Source organism: Sparus aurata, chromosome 3, assembly GCF_900880675.1.
Source record: "Sparus aurata chromosome 3, fSpaAur1.1, whole genome shotgun sequence".
In the NCBI taxonomy this organism is placed as follows: domain Eukaryota; kingdom Metazoa; phylum Chordata; class Actinopteri; order Spariformes; family Sparidae; genus Sparus; species Sparus aurata.
In genome coordinates this window covers 31,112,899-31,129,842 of record NC_044189.1, presented here as the reverse complement: position 1 = coordinate 31,129,842, position 16,944 = coordinate 31,112,899, and the positions used below count along the sequence as shown (strand labels likewise).

Sequence of the window (16,944 nt, the reverse complement as noted above, 5' to 3'; positions counted from 1 at the left end):
ATCACTAACCATCATCTGTCTGCACAAACATTGATAATAACGAATAACAGCATAAGCGAAGAACAGCAACAGATCAAAGTAGAAGCCTCTTCTCTGGCCTCAGCGGGCCCTGTGAACCAATCACATGCACCTGCACAGACACACAAACACACTCCATTTAGCCCCATGGATAGCAACATGGCCTAATGCCAGGTGCCAAAAGGATGAAACTGAGCAACATTTATAGAAGGTTTGCAGTATAATCTTAAAACATAATTTAATTTGCGGAAACAGAAATATATTCTGTGCTCAATAAATGTATTTGCATGTTTGCTTGTATGCATTTTAAGGTGCAATAATAACCTCTGCGCTCTCACAGACTCTTGCTGGCTGCGCTGCAGATCACTCACTCTTGCTCTCAATCTCTCCTTCTGTGCGCTCAACTTCGCCTGCACACTGGCTTAAGTTAGCACTAGGTTAACAACAGCTAATCAGGCTCCACATTGATATAGTAAATAGCTACCTGCAGTGTCTCCACCTTGCTGAGTCGTTTGTCTTTCAGCTCCTGCGGCAGATGCTTTCTGAGCCGCGCGCGGCCTTCATTTACGCAGCGCACTGGAGCCGCTCCTTTTGCGGATGAACGCAGGCTCGAAGGAGTAATCACACACGCCGAGGAGTCCGTGAAAGGAGAAATACGATAACCGTGTGTAAGGTAAACTCTGGCAGTGCACGGGGTCGAGGTATGCGGCGTCCAGGTGGAAGGGCAGTCCGAGGATGCGCTCCGGTGTGGAGAAGCCATGGAGAGCAAGTGTGGACATATGAAACAGGCTCCAGTAACGCCTCTCTATTAATTAAAAAGGATAGAACATGTTTGCATGGGGTGTGATCCGGGGCAGAGAAGTAGCCCTATCTCTCTCATCAAGATACAAATTGTTTGCATAATGTTCCGACGACACTGTGAATTATTGATATTTGGAAATTGACTGGCATTGAGTGAGGCCCGCGGGCCGCCAGTTGCCCCTGATCTAGACAAAAATCTAAGCAAATGTGCATTTTTCTTAAAACAATGCACAACCACAACAATTTAAAACCTGCACAACCTATAAATACAGCACTTTCTTACCTTTGTAGAAATGCTTTCGTCTGGTCTTGCCGACATGATAGCATCTTTACTTTGACAGGACTCCGGTCCCATTTTCGCCCAATAAGCGCGCACTTTTGCGTCAATATTGTTTCCCCAGCGGCCAGGGTCACTATTACATGGGTCATTTGACTCGTCTCCCCCTGACTGCTTTTCAGCCTGGTTCTCTCTCTGGGGCCCGTGTGCTCCCCCCTCCTCCTCCCCTCCACTGCTGCGGGTGGTCCTCTGCTCCTCTCCAGCCACATCCACCTGAGCGGCCTGTGGCTCCTCCGCTCCCTCCGGTGTGTGAGATAGCGAGCTTCCCCTGGTGCTGGCTCCATCTTCAGCAGCAGCTGGTTTAAAAAAGATTTGGGATCCTCTTCAGTAATTCTTTTTTGCGCAACTCTTTATAATAAGTGTTTTTCTTTTCTGGGCACCACTCTCAAACGTCCTCCCCGACATTTTCCACTAAATGTCACTCAATCATAGGGACATACCCCAAAACTAACTATAGACATTCTGATAGGTCAGCCAACGGGCCATAGGCTATGGGGCCATGTGGGTCACTCCTAATTTGGATCAATCAGCAGCCACGTAACGTGCGATTAGAGTGATTAACAGAAAACCTGACAAGTTACAAAACAATATGATCTTTTCAGCTCATCGTGAACCTGAACTTGTGAGGCCCCTGGGCTTCAGCCCAGGTAAGCCCGTGCATCAAAGCGGCCTTGGATGAGGGAGATGGCGTGGTCTATAGTTGCATAGTGCATTGAAAAGTCTGGGCTAGGGATTAGGCTGTTGATGCTTGGGACTGGGGAGCTGTGGGGGGATGAGAGGTCTATGATGAGTCTCTTTTTTCCTGAGTATTTCCTGGTGGCGATGCCGATTGGACTGATTCTGAATGGACTGAATGGTGGATTGGGGAATGGACCGATCATGAATCTGTCTTTGATTTCTTGGTCCAAGAGTTTCACTGCATGAAAAGTGGGATTTTCGGCCCCGTAAACGCCCGGAAATCTCCCTAATTTTCGGCAGTTAACGACAATTTCCAGGCTGTGAACGTGGCATTTGTCTGTGCCGAAAATTGTCGGAAACGAACCATGACGTCAGTGGAGCTCCCGGAGGTGCGAACGCCTCTAATTTGCATATCGTCGCTGTCGGGCGGAAACCTCCTATGTCCAAATTTGGCCAATTTCATTTTTTTTCACAAATCGATACTATTGGTCATTCTTCTGGTCAGTCTGTTATTTTTATAAATTATTAACCAATCTAAAGTGTTGAAAAAAGCATGAGAGCAAATCTCTTAACTCCATTGGCCACTTTAACTGTCGGAGAAGCCTCGTAACTCCACCCACCTCTTCTTCTACTGTTCTACCACTCTGCGGGAGCCGCTCGGCATTATGTCTTATTTTCTCAAGATGGAAAGTCACAACGATCAGGAAATCCTCGTCGAGCAACACATCCTTTAAGGTAAATGTCCTCAAAACACTGGTTATTCATGATTCAAGTATGTGTATCACTTATATGCCAAACAGTTTTATCTCGATCTTGAAGTAATGTATCGTTTCTGAGGATGCTATATTTTTCTTTATGCTAGGTCTAGCTTCGGACGGTAGCTAACTTGTTGATTAAAATCCTCCATGGTTTTGTTTCTGATGAGGATGATGAATCTAAGCACAAACATTGCCTGCCGTTGACTTAGTTAGCCACTGTGCATTAGTTTTGTCATCATGTTTGGTGAGATAGCTCACGTGATTTTCGTGGGGCAAAACACTGGAACGGCCAAGACGGTCATTTTGACCGTTTTCAAATTTATATGTGCAACTTTGCCGAATGAAAAAATGCAATAGGCTGTTACATGACTTTTCCTAAAAGTGTCTGTATTTTAATTTAGAATAGTCTCTTTATTAATTACACATATGATGTATCTCATTCATGCACGTTTGTGTGTGTATTTTGAAGTTGGTGAAAATGAAGAGGACTCTGATGCAGAGAGTTCGTGTTCAGATGCTGAGGAAGACGCCCCTCCAAGGAAAAGACTGAGAGAAACACCTGGAATAAAGTCATCAACACACACAGAGACTCACAGATACATGCACACAGACACACAGACAAGTGCTCACCCTGCTCACAAACACAATACTCAGTGACGGGCTTAGTAAAGCAGGCCCAACTATGATTGTATGTGTATAAAACTATTATATCAGTTATTGATGTATTTTAAATATCTACTGCTGTTACTATTAGTAGGTGTATTACTGGGCTTATTATACATGTGCATTGAAGTTTTAATGTTTTAATGTTTTGGGTAACACCATTAAATTATTGTTTTTATTATTGTTTTACTGACTCCTGACTTCTAGACTACGCCTCTCTTGGCACTGTACATGTAAAATAAAAAGGGCTGTCTACTGTCTACTTTGCTTACCTGTCTGTTTTTTTAGACAATAACGAGTGAAAATAGTTAGGTAAGATACATTTGAGTAGGCCTGATTTGTTAAAAATTGATAGCTGTAATGCTTGGGTGCAGAAGGAAGCCCGTGAGCCACGGAGGTAAGTTTGCGTGCAGATTAATTAATAAGCTCATCGTTTTTTTGTATTTCATCACTCATAGCTCTTAAACCTTTAAAATAGAGTTTAGGGAGATGTATGTAACCACAGTCATTAGCTTTGGTTAACTGTTAAAGCCTTTTCTCTTGTCAAAAGGCTCAACACGACCGCCAACTTTTGTTTGCGTGAGGATTACTTTCCGCCTATTAATTTCCGCCTCGTCAGTTTATTATGGTATTGCATCACTCATAGCTCTTAAACGTTTAAAATAGAGTTTACGAAGATGTATGTAACTACAATCATTAGCTTTGATTAGCTCTTAAAGCCTTGTCTCTTGTCAAAAGGCTCAACGTGACAGCAGACTGTGATGAACACCGCTGGCAGCAGCGAGGTCTGTGTCCGTACCATTCTTATCAATGACAGCGTAACCTCCTATCTCCCTGCTCCAAAATCATAAACCTCGTATCTCCAATTAAACATGATTTGGGGGAAATGTTGTGTTAATGTTGGTACATAACAGTATATGATAGCAATATAAGGTAGAATACCAACTTTAACAATATAATGTTTAATAACTCAAAAAATATACCGTTTTTTTAATTTCCTGAAAAATAGTGGTTTTGGAGATAAGAGGATTCCGCCCGACAGCGACGATATGAATAGCCGCGAAACCACGCCTGGCCAGAGAATGTGTGGGCTGGCTTGAATATCCTCACTCAGTATTGGATGAAACCACTACTCATAAACAAGCAAAATCACTCGTGATTGGTCACCCTGGGTCATTATAAATGTAAACCCCGGTGGGAATATATATATATATATTATGTTAATATATTTATATGATTTATTCATTCATTTATATTTATGATATCATCAATGACATGAATGAATTTACTGAGGAAAGGAACATTTGCCAGGAAGGAGTTGTTTATTCAAGAAAGAGTTTTATTAGCACAAACACAAACACACAGCATGTACAAAGCATAATTTGCCCACACAACAAATGGGAAGCCCAAAATCCTACAGCACCGCAAAGTGTCTGTTTTTGCAGACGTCTGTGGTGCGCTGCCCTATACTTCGGAATCGCCTCTCATGTGACTGCAGTGTGGCACAGAGCTCGGTGAGCTCCCGGCTGCCAAAGGACGGAGGTCGCACAATCCATCCAGACACCCCGCCATCTTGTGCCGTCTTCCTCCTCAGACATCAGGTCCATGGTGGCGCACTTCCAAAGGTCCACCTCATCCTCACCTAGCACTCTGTCTCGCTTCCAGCAGCTGTAAAAACAATCAATAAAGACGATCAGTACTGCGCGATGCACTGCGTATGGACACAACACATCTATTATTTATTAGAATAATAGTCACATTGACCAAAAACGGATCTAATCTAATAAATCTTACCCTCTTTGTCCTCGATCGACTCCGAGCTGAACTCCTCACAGCGTCAGCCTGCGATGCAAGATCTGGTTGTTTGTTGTCCTGCGTACTGTCTCGTAATGTCTTACAGGCAGCTGGAAAACAATTAAAAAGACTGGTATGAATAAAGAAACGTAAGTCACAGTAAAATTAAGCGAGGGAGAAAACAGTAACAGTTACTTACACACAACGGCGTCATTATCGGCATCGTGTAAATCTGGACTTGCAGACGTGGCTCCGAGCTAACAGGAGGCCGCGGCCTTGTTATGAGGCGAGGTTAGTCTGTGAAAACAAAATGCTCGCAGCGATAAACCTCCGTGTCCCTCTGCGGCAGCGAAGCTCTGTCCGTCGGCGACATTCTTCGTGGCGACCCGGCAAAGCTTCTCCCGTCCGCGCAGGCCTCCTCTCGACAATGGCCGGGCCGCTAGCCTAGCTCCTGCTAGCTAGCTTAGCTCCTGCTAGCTAGCTTAGCCGAACTTGCTTCGTGTCCATTAAAACACAAACACTTCGACTACGATGGAGAGTCCAACTCACACACTCACAGCACGTCGTCCGACAACAGTTCACAGTCTGTTAGTGATAAAACACGACACTGACGACACACACAGTCCACTGTCAGCTGCTCGACGCCATTCACTCTCCGCTCCTTCTTCCTCGTCACTCACGCTCCGGTCAACCCGGAAGTTTAAAAACTCTTACAGGTCATGAACTCTCACATGCAATAAGAATTACTTTTCAACTGCTTTTAAAACATTCAGAACCCATGAAACTATAGAAATCCTTTTTTTTTTCTTACATTTTAATATCTTGGTTATCTCAAAATATTTCATGCAAATTTTAACTTCTTAACAACTGGCGTTTTATCTTTAACTTGTTCCCAGGAGAGAGAGAGAGAGAGAGAGAGAGAGAGAGAAAAGAATAAATAATCTTTTTTACATAACATTGGCGATTGCTGATGACATACACAGTAATTAATCTAGCATACTTTCATTAAATAAATCCATTCAAGCTCAAATATAAGGGTCTATAATTAGGCTATACTGAGCCTGATCTATTTATACCGGAGATTTTCTTAAAATGAAGTTAACACCTCTTAGAAAAAGGTCACCTGGGGTAAAACTCCCCCTGCAACCCTGATTTGCATTTGTATAGCTCACAGCATTTTCATTTACATGTTAAAGCCTCCCCTAGAATCAGGGGCAGGGGGGTCATTGGGGGACAACTGCCAAGCAAGGCCCACGTCAATTTCCGACAATTTACGTCAGTTTTCAGTGTTGCCTGCAAATTGCCGCGTGCAGCAGCAAACCTGAAATTCCACGTCAATCTACAGTGCCGCATACTGACGAAAATCCCACTTTTCATGCAGTGTTTGTCAACTATGTCGGGCTGGGAGGTGGCATACTGTAGGTTGTGGCATGTATAGGAGGAATCTGGTGTGACTACTAGACCTGGGTGGAATCCGTCTTTGAATCCTTGGATGAGGTAATTAACAAACTTGCGGTCGGGGTGACATTTTAAAGCATCAGAGAGAGCGTGGATGTTGATGGGTGTGTTCAGATACTTACACAGGCCATGTTTGGTGGGGTTATGTGGACAGGTGGATCTGGCATGGGCTCCGCCGCAGAAGGAGCAGGTATGTAGGAAGCGGCAGCTTGAAACTTTGCAACCGAGGTCGTTGAAGTTGTTGCAGACCATCCTCCCGCCCTGATACAAGACTGGTCTGCCTCTTTTGTCAACTCCTTTAGGGAGAGGGCCGAGGGCGATCGGTTGAATGTTGACTGGTTTGGGAGTGATGGATGGAGGAGGGGCTGTTGGGGGCATGTTGTGGAAAACGGCTGGCTTCTGGCTTCTTGAACCGCAAGGCCAGGTCGAGGACCAGAGACAAGTAGTCGTCCAGCTCTTGCCTGCATTCGGGGAAAGATGAGCAGATGATGACACGGTGCAGGGAGAAAGAGAGGGTGAATTCTACGGCAGTGAGTTCTTTGGAGCGGATGGACAGGGGTTGCTTAAGCGCAATTGGACCGAGTGCAGTTTGTAGTTCTCTGGGTATATGGGGGTTGCAAGTGGACAGATGTATAAGGTGGGCGAGGTCGACGTAGTTACCCGCGAGAATCTGTTGGCGGAGAGTGGCTGACACAGGAGATAGGCGAGAGGAAGCGACTGGGCGTGCTGGAGGAAGTGCTGTGGCTAGAGTGAAGTTATTGTGAGTGGGGGGATAGATGGGGAAAATCCAGGATCCGGTTGTGGGGGGAGCTGTGAAAAAAGCAGGTGGGTTAGTTGGAGGACAAGGAACATGGGTCACATATGGGTGATGGGGAAGGTAGGGGTAGGGTTGGGGGGGGGAGGGGGAAAGGAAGAGACAGGAGGAAAGTGAGGGTTTTGGCTGGTGGTGCCGCCGAGGACCATTGTAGCGGGTGCGCTCTGTGCGGCTGAAGCAGTTGAAGTTGGAATGTGGGGGGGCGGTGGTAGCCGGAGGGGGTGGGACAGGAAAGTTAGGAATGAGAGAAGAGCTGGGATAGGAGACAGGAGGAAAGTAAGGGTTTTGGCTGACCGTGTTGCCGTGAGCCGTTGTTGTGGGCACGCTCTGTGTGGCTTAGGCGGTATGACTGAGTATCATAGCCGAAACAGGAGGGACAGGGAAGTTAGGAAAAAGAGAAGAAGAAAGGATGCTGGGATGGAGGGATGCATGTGCTCGGGTTGTTTGTGAAGCATGAGGTAAGGAAGAAGAAGAGTTAGGAGCATGAAATGCAGGCTGTGGGTTTGGTACGACCTGGCCCTCTGGGAGGGCTGTTGAGTGAGGTTGAGCTGGGTGCGTGATGACGTCATCGGCGCTGCGGTGGGAGCGAGGCCGTGAACCCGGAAGTGGCCGCGGAGTTCTGCGGTGTGGGATGCTGCTCCGCTGGGAGTTGGTGAAGAGTTGAAATAACTTCGCCTTGTTGTCAGTGCGGTGGAAAGTTATGTTCCGCTCTGTGAGTGCGCGCTTAAGGCGAACGACCGTCCACTCCAAAATGTTTGGAGCCGTGGGACGATCGGCGAGACGGCGAGGTGAGGCCGGGTCGTGGAGGCTTCGCCCGGAGCGGCTGGAGGAAGGAGTGTTGGTCGGACGCCGGGCGCGAGATCATCCCCTGGAGCGGTGGGGGGGAGACGGGCAGATGGTGCTGGAGCCGCCGATGGACGGAGGCTGGGAGCGCCTGACGACGTGGATGGTTGAGCGGGTCCGGGCTGGCTGATGAGGAGGGATGATCGATGATGGAGAGGACTCTGGGATGTCGTCAAACAATTTGCTGTCTGACGGGTTGAGTGAGAGTTCGTTCTCCATGGTTTAAGGTACTGCTTTCTTTCGTGTTTTTTTCGGGTTTTGACGATGTAGAGAATCAGTCAAAGAGGGAGTGAACGGATGGGGTGTGCTTAAATATATTTCGGGCGGAAAGTAGATGAGTTCGAGGCGTGGCCTTTGTTCCCGAACGTAGTTATAAAACTTCATTTTGCGCAGTGCCTTATTTATATTGTATTTTTATCACTTGTTTCTTTCTTCAGTTTTTATTTGGTGTGATATTTTTGACTTAAAAGAAATAAAATCTTGAATACATACATGCAGTTTCTGTGTGAGTGTATGAACATTGATTGTGAGTTGCCTGCGATGCATGGGGGCGCCAGCTAAGATCTTGCCTAGGGCATCAAAAAACTCAGGACCGGCACTGCACCCAATGGCGAGACAAGTCTACCATTAGTAAGTATCAACTGCAATATATAAGACAAGATATTGGTCAGTGTTATCCACTATCTCTTACATCATGATGGAGAACTGTAAGTGTAGATAAATCTTTGAAAGCGTTGGCAGAAAAGTCTAAGCATTTTACTCCAAGAGCTGGAAATACAGACAAGTCACAACTCAAATGGGCCTCTCAATTGGCTGTCTTTTCACACGTGACTTGTGCCACACAACTGACGTGGTAGATTTGCAAATGTGTGTGGTGATTTGTGTGATTATTTTTCACATTTACAATCTGATTACACACACGGATTGAGATACAGACACAACTCTCCGCACACCTATGGAAATATTTTACTGCAATAATAGAGAGCTGAAGTCACGCTCCTTCCGGTGTGCACCATGGGACTTTATTTCAGAAAAGCTTTGTATGGCAGTCAATGATGAGAGACAAATTATTTCTTGAGCCGGTTTGAATTGAGCCACACACCAAAATAGCAAACAGCAAACTCCTCATGTTTGTTTAAATAAATGGTAAAAAAAAAAAATCCTACTTTGTATAGTAAGACTTTTCAGTGTCCTTTTTCTCTTCCCCCACCCCCAGATGCACCCAAGTTCCAGCTGATTACTGGCAGTTTGGAGGAGGATTCTTCCTTATCTGTTGCATTGTCACTTCTGGTACAGATGCATTGAACTTCTGTGGTATGTTTTGATTTGACTTACAGTTTTTCTCAATTGCTAAAACACAATTTCTGAAACCTTGCTTCATTTTCTGAAAACATCAAACACAAAACCTCAGCTTCAAGCACTGTTTACAAAACCTCTGACTCCTCGTGCAAAATGAAACTTTCGCCTCAAAACAGATTTACCTGTGCTCAAAACCAAACACTGCTCTCAAATCATAAACAAAGAGATCAGAATGATATACACTATCAAGCAGTCAGTAAACAATACACCAAAAAATACAAGACACATTGTTCAAAACATATAGTTCTCAGGGAGAAGTACATTTTTAATCTCAAAACAAATTTCATTCGTAGCTCAAAATTAATCAGAAATTATACTCTGCTTTGCTCTTTGCAATTTTTTTTTGTTCCTCCTCATCCTTGTACCCCTATTTTTACAGCAATGTATCCTGCATCTCAAAAACTTGTCCTTTGTTTCTGTGATACTGTAATTCTTGTTCTTTGTTGATATGAACCTGCAACCAGTCAAAATCTATTGAGCAGTCAGTACTGTAACCAAATGGAAAGCACAATGTTCAGGGCCAGACAATTTGTTTATTGTACAGTATACAGCCTACAATACACTGTACTACAGTATACTATACAAAAATCAAAGGAGTAAATGTGATCAATGTGATCTTCTTGTCTTTGGGCTGGGTCAGGCCAGAGCACTTCGTCAACATCACAAAAAAATATTTTCCCTCCTGAGGCAACGGGGCTCTGAACTGGCTTATATTGGTTGTGTCACATGATTTGAAACAAGTGACATCAATTTTGAGTGGTTGTGTTTAATCAATGACATGTGTTCTCTATTTGTATTCGATTGTTGCCACTTGTGTTTACCAGTATGGATGACATGTGCATTAGAGTGCAGAATATGTTTTGAGCATGAGAATGTGTTTAGTATGGAGCCCCAGACATGACATGGTCAAAAAAAGTTTAAATTGTGGCCACAATATAGCTATAGCGTGCGCACGAAATACTATTTCGTGGCCACAAAATACTAATTCGAGGCCACGAATTACTAAATTGTGGCCATAATTTAATATGTTGTGGCCACGAAATAAGGATAACGTGCGCACAAAATACTAATTCGTGGCCACGAAGTAGGTATAATGTGCGCACAAAATACTAATTAATGATATTAATATCATTCCTAGTGTGAGAAAATTACATAGTCTTCCTTTTGTTATCAAATGTACTGTAAGGAAAGGAGGGGGAGAGAGACTGTCACACTGCCTGATGTGTCACAAGAGCCACAGGAGGGGGCACATCCCCACATGGGAAGATACACAAGTTTAGATAAGATGACATTTGCTGTCCCATCTGTTACATCAAAGGGTCACAAATTAATGTAACCTCCTCTCTGATCCGTACTTAAATGGGTAACAATTCAGAGTTTGGCAGAGAACGCTTTTTCGCCTTCTGCTCCACGCTGTGTGTTTATTAAATGACATCTGGTTCATACGCTAAAGTCTGAAGTTATTCGGAGACTTAGCAACTCTCTACCTCACAAAGGAGAATTTCAACTATATTTTGGCGATGAGGATGGGATGGACGTTCCACTGACTGTTGCCTGCGCCTGAACTGAAGGAAACTGCCGGCAGGGAAAGTTCCGCTCTGACAAACGGAAGGTCAGGATCGCACCTTAAGCAGGCGCGGGGGGCAGACAACGGACACTCCACCGAATAAGTGAGTACGGCGTTTTGAATCATTTGCTCAATTCTAAAAGCCTAGGCTGACTTTTGTAATGCCTGTGTGGTTGAAAGTCATATTCCCCATATAAAACCTGTGTGGTCGTGGGTGATAAAAACGTCCGCGTAAAGAGACGTCATTCCATATAAAGCTGTGTGTTTATGGAATGTTTTGAGGCAAAGGGCTCAATGAGGAGCGCCTTTTTATTTCCCTTGTAATACCTGTGTGGTTTTGGGTAAAAAACGAGAAAAAAGTATTCAACCATACACTGTATGGAAAGATCAGTGTGATTGTGAAGTTTTGTGTGAATGATAAGCCCATTGGAAGTTTAAGCAAATCTGTCCCAGTGAGTCACTGAAATTATGGGGAAAAAAATGGGAAAATTAGAAATTCTAGATGACCCTCTTTCAGGTCCTGCTAAAATCATGGCAGAAAAATGGGGAAAAAATGTGGTTAGGGATGTTCCACTTTGACACCATATAACTCAAGGGGTGTTTCCAATTAAAGGTACATTAAGCACAGAATGTTTAGAAAGGTGTAGAGTTATGTTGGAAGAAAAGAAAAAGAAAGTAGGGAAGAAAGGTATTGACTGGCAATCTTCCCAAAAGTGGGAAAGAGAAGCAGAAATTAAAGAAGCAAAATCATTAGCAGGATTAATGATAAAACAGAAAGCAGAAGAGAGAGAAGAGGAAGAAATAGAAGAAGAAGGTTTGGTAAGAGTGAAAGGTATAACAAACGAAGGGAAAGAGAAAGAAATCTGCCTCCTCCATATGCAATCTCTACTATTACCACCCGCCCTTTAACACCTGTGGCACACAGAGGTCTGTTAAAAACTCTGATTAATGATCTCCATCCGGGCTTGAAGAACTGTGTAATGACTACCTGTGTGGCCTGGGAAACAGAGCCCATGACTACTGTGTGCACACACGTTTTGCACTCGGAAAGAAATCAAACAGACTTGGATTTTAAACAAACAAAGAAACTTCAATCTGCTCAGATGATGTATTATCAGAGAGATAACCAGCAGGAACCAGGACAAAAACAGCAGTCCCATCAGAACAACGGTGGCATGAGGAACAGAGGATGGAGGCGAGCGGGGCCACACAGATCATTTCAAAGGAGGTACAATGACAGTGACAGACGCAAGTGCTACAGGTGTGAAGGGTTTGGACATTTGTCATTTGATTGTGCTACCCCCGACTCTTATCGAGGAGAGAGGGAGGAGTCAAGATCCTGGCCACATGCTGACCCCTATCAAGGAGAGGGGGAGGAGTCGAGGGGATCCTGGCCACACGCTCCATCACAGGAACTTGCTGAAGCCATAAAATTGAGGAGGCAGGTTAGAGCATTTGAACAAGCACGGAGACATGAGCACAATTAGACACAAGTAATGATGAGACACACACACACACACACACAGAGAAACACTGATTGACTGCTAAAGACTAACACCGTATCCTAACCGGAAGCGATGCGAGCGAGCGTCCGACATTCGCGTCACATCTGACGCTCTCTATCCATACTGAATGCGTTGACTATGTGCGTCTGTTGCCCTGGAAACACATCAGCTGTCCGCTCGACATCTGACTGGAGAGAGACCTAACTACCCGGTTAAAAGATGGGTGAGTACTTGCTTTCTACGTTTGTACTTTTTAAACAGAAAACTAGTTTTATATTGTGTGATTTAGATGTTTCTTGACATATAATATAGGCAACAGCAAGTTAGTTGCTATTAGAGAGCGTCATTCACGTCAGTTAACTGATGTGTTAAGTTAAGTGAGATTAACTGAGATGTTAACTCAGTTAACTGACATGAATTACCGTTACAGTGTGGCCAATGGGTCTCAACTGTTGGCCACACTGTAACCGATAGATATCTGTGTGTAATTAAGGGCATAGACAATAATAATATCAATAATGATAACTTTCAACATTATCACAATTAAGTTATCAATCTGTGATGTGTAAATAACAAAATGCAATCATTAAAGATTTTCTAAAAGTGTCTGTATTTTAATTGAGAATAGTTTTTATATAAATTACACAAAAGGAAAAGAACATTTGTTGATTTGTTTTACCTATTTCGGCCATAAGCGTTCATATTGACCGCACATCGTTTCGTGGGATTTCATTCATTGTCTCATAGCGCCCTCTACCATTCAAACATTAAACGTCACCCAAAGACAACAGGACTAATTAGACTTTGTTGTTTTCAAACAGGACCCTTTTACAGACGTCAGGAGTTTAAAAAAGTAAAGTGGCTGCAGAACGCTGCTGCTCGAGTCCTAACAAGAACCAAAAAAGTAGATCACATCACTCCAGTTCTTAGATCTTTACACTGGCTTCCTGTCTATCAAAGAATAGATTTCAAAGTCCTGCTGTTGGTCTATAAAGCATTGAATGGTTTCGGGCCAAAATACATTCCTGATCTGCTGCCGTGTTATGATCCATCCAGACCTCTGAGATCGCCAGGTACCGGTCTGCTCTCAGTCCCCAGAGTCAGAAGTAAACATGGAGAAGCAGCTTTCAGTTACTATGCGCCACATATTTGGAACAAACTCCCTGAAAATTGCAGGTCTGCTCCAACACTCAACTCTTTTAAATCAAGACTTAAAACATTTCTCTTTGCCACTGCTTTTAACTGAAGCAATTCAAGTCTTTGAACTGCATTATGACTCTGACTCTACAGTCTTGTTTCTTTCTTTTAAAGCTTCTCTATTTTAGCCTACTTGTTTTGATGTTTGTTTCTTAATGTTTTTACTGGTCTTAAAATGCTATTTTTAATTTTTTTTTTATTGCAATTTTTTATGTCTTTTAAATGAAATTTTTATGTCTTTTAATGTAATTTGTGTGTGCCTGTAAAGCACTTTGAGTTGCCTTGTGTCTGAATTGTGCTATACAAATAAACTTGCCTTGCCTTGCCTTGCCTTGCCTTGCTTTTCTACTCCTCCAGCAGAGCACCTCCGGCAGGACAAGGCAGTGGGTCCATCCTCTCAACCAGGCACGAAAACAGCAGGGGGATTACTATAACCTTGTGCAGGAATTGGCACTTGACAGCAAAACATACCAAAACTACTTCAGGATGAGCGCTGCCCAGTTAGAAGAGGTGTTGTCCTATGTAGGTCAGGGCCTTTGTAAGCAAACGACTAACTACAGAGAGCCAATTGAGGCTTAGCAGAGATTGGCTATCACATTAAGGTAAATGGAAAGACACATGCTTCAGATAATAAGTATTATTTTTTATTTATTCCATATAAAATACTTCCTGTAAATCAGTGTAATTAAAACGATCAATCAAACATGTAATAATAGATAAAGAGACAGTAATAAATAACAAGAATACAGAATATAATACAGGAGTTAATAACAATTCAAAGCCTAATTATTCATAAGTTTTCATAAGTGGGGTTGTTTGGGTTGTTGAAATAGTAAGGGCTGTGGTGGGGTGGGATGGGGTGGTATGGTTGGGGGGGAGGGTAAAAAACCTGGTTGTTATCCCAATTAAAAATTGTGGTCAACAGCTGTGCTTTCAGCTGGCCCTTGTTGGTTGTCACTTGCTTGAACTCTGGCAGTAGACTGAGCAAAAACATTTCATCTGGGTCATCAGGTTGAATAGGAGTCTTCAAAATCTCATAGAGGTCTTCGGTGGAGGGATTCCTGGGTGGATTTCCTTGCTTACTCTTTTCCTGCTTCCTTCTTTTGGAGCTGTAGGAGTGGGCCCTCTCTCCTTCATGTCACTGCTCTCTCACCTGTCTCTCCTCCCCACCATTTCTCCTCACCTCCCTCTCTGCTCTCTCCCCACTCTCCACATCTACTCTCCTCTCATCCTCATCTTCATCTTCCACTTCCACCTCTTCAGACCTTTCTCCTCCCTCCTCCCCCTCCTCCTCTTCTGTCCTCACTACATCTCCCTGGTCGAGGCTGCTTCTGGAACTGAAAATAGACAAACATCCATGGTGCTTCAAATATGTAGATGTTAAAGTGAAACATGTTACAGTAAAATACTTAAGTAATGCTTTGTCCAAAAAGAATAGATGTACAATATTTATAATAATATGAATGCACTTTAGTGGAGTAGTTTAGACCCAATGTCACTGTGGGCTCATATGTTTTAACTCCATGGTTATTTAAATTTCTTATCTCACTAATGTGCCCATCACATAGATTAGCTTACTACTGCACTGTACTGTACTTAAGTACAATTTGGATGTACTTTACTCACTTTTTTTTGATACTTTATACCTCCACTCCACTATATTTTGTGAGACAATATAGTGCTTTTTACTCCACTACATTTATTTGATGGCTTTAGCTACTAGTTATTTTGCAGAATTAGGTTACAAAATAAAACACACACTGTTACTTTTACAAAATAAAACACACACACTGTGGTATTGCTACTTTCTCTTAAGTAAAGGTCTGAATACTTCTTCAACTGCTGCATACAGTACAAATAATCCTACCATCTTTCCCTGAGATGTGGCAGCAGAAACCACATGGATTTCAGGTGTCTCCATTCTTCTTACCACCCCCCTCTGACCCACTGGGTGGAACAACTTTCCGGAGTCTGTTAAAAGTGTCACACAAAGATTTCCACTTGTTCTTGCATTTCTCTGGATCTGTTAAGAAAAGAAAAACATATTATTCTATGCAAATAAAATGTAACTAAACATAGGTCTTTCTTTTGCAGATACATGGCATCAGAGGACTCCATGCATTCAGTGGCCTATGACTACAGAGTGGGGGTGCAAACAGTGTCAGACTGTATCCTGGACACCACCAAGGCTATTGAAAAACACATGCTGCACCGCTTCCTCCCTCGGCCAACTGAAGAAACCTTGGCTGTGGTGGCCAGGGGTTTCTGGGAGAAGTGGCAGTTTCCTAATTGCATTGGAGCACTAGATGGGAAACATATTGCTATCACAGCTCCACCCAGGAGTGGAAGTCTCTTTTTTAATTACAAAGGGACCTTCTCTATTGTGCTGCTAGCCCTTGTTGATGCCAACCACAGGTTCCTGGTGACACAATGTGGAGATTTTGGCAGAACCAGCGATGGAGGTGTCTTTAGGAACTCTGCACTGCGCAGGGGGCTGGAGAACAACACCCTCCACGTACCACCACCAACACCCCTGCCAGACACTGAGTTCCTAGGGGAGGTGCCTCATGTGGTAGTCGCTGATGCGGCATTTCCTCTGAAGCCATTTCTACTGAAGCCATTTGGAGGACGAAACCTGTCTCGGGACAGAGCAACGTATGACTATCGGCTGTCAAGGTCTCGCATGACAGTGGAAAAGGCCTTCGGAATGCTGGCTGCATTCTGCACAACTTTCTAACAAGGCCTGGTGATGCAGAGTGCAGGCCGCCGTGCGAGGGTGAAAACCTGCAGTCTGTGAATGACCATCCGAACCGCGGTGGTCAGGAGGCTTTTGCTGTGCGGGACAAGTTTGTGCGATACTTTGCTGCATAAACACAGGCCTACTGCTGGAAATGAAATCAGCACATGTAGATTTTTATTGTATGGTATTTTATATGTTTTTCTTTGACATGTTCCTTATTTCTATTATCACTGACTGTGACTGTACATAGATTTCAGAAACAGACAACAAAAAATGTCATTATTATTGCTATTATTACTACTACTATTATTATTATCATTACTATTACTACTATTACTATTATTATTATTACTATTATTAAAATGTTATTATTATTATTGCTATTATTGCTATTATTGCTATTATTATTATT

At 43.5% G+C, this 16,944-nt stretch overlaps 1 protein-coding gene across 1 annotated transcript; it reads left to right on the top strand.

The window, feature by feature from the left end:
* Nucleotides 1-15,890: 15,890 nt before the first annotated feature.
* LOC115578575 (protein ALP1-like) lies at nucleotides 15,891-16,665 on the top strand. Its single transcript, XM_030411611.1, has one exon. The coding sequence runs from the start codon at nucleotides 15,891-15,893 to the stop codon at nucleotides 16,527-16,529; it is 639 nt and encodes a 212-aa protein (XP_030267471.1). The 3' UTR covers nucleotides 16,530-16,665.
* The last annotated feature ends 279 nt before the right edge of the window (nucleotides 16,666-16,944 follow it).

Excerpts from the sequence above, each read along its gene's own strand:
- LOC115578575 (XM_030411611.1), top strand. The coding sequence starts at position 15,891 with ATGGCATCAGAGGACTCCATGCATTCAGTGGCCTATGACTACAGAGTG.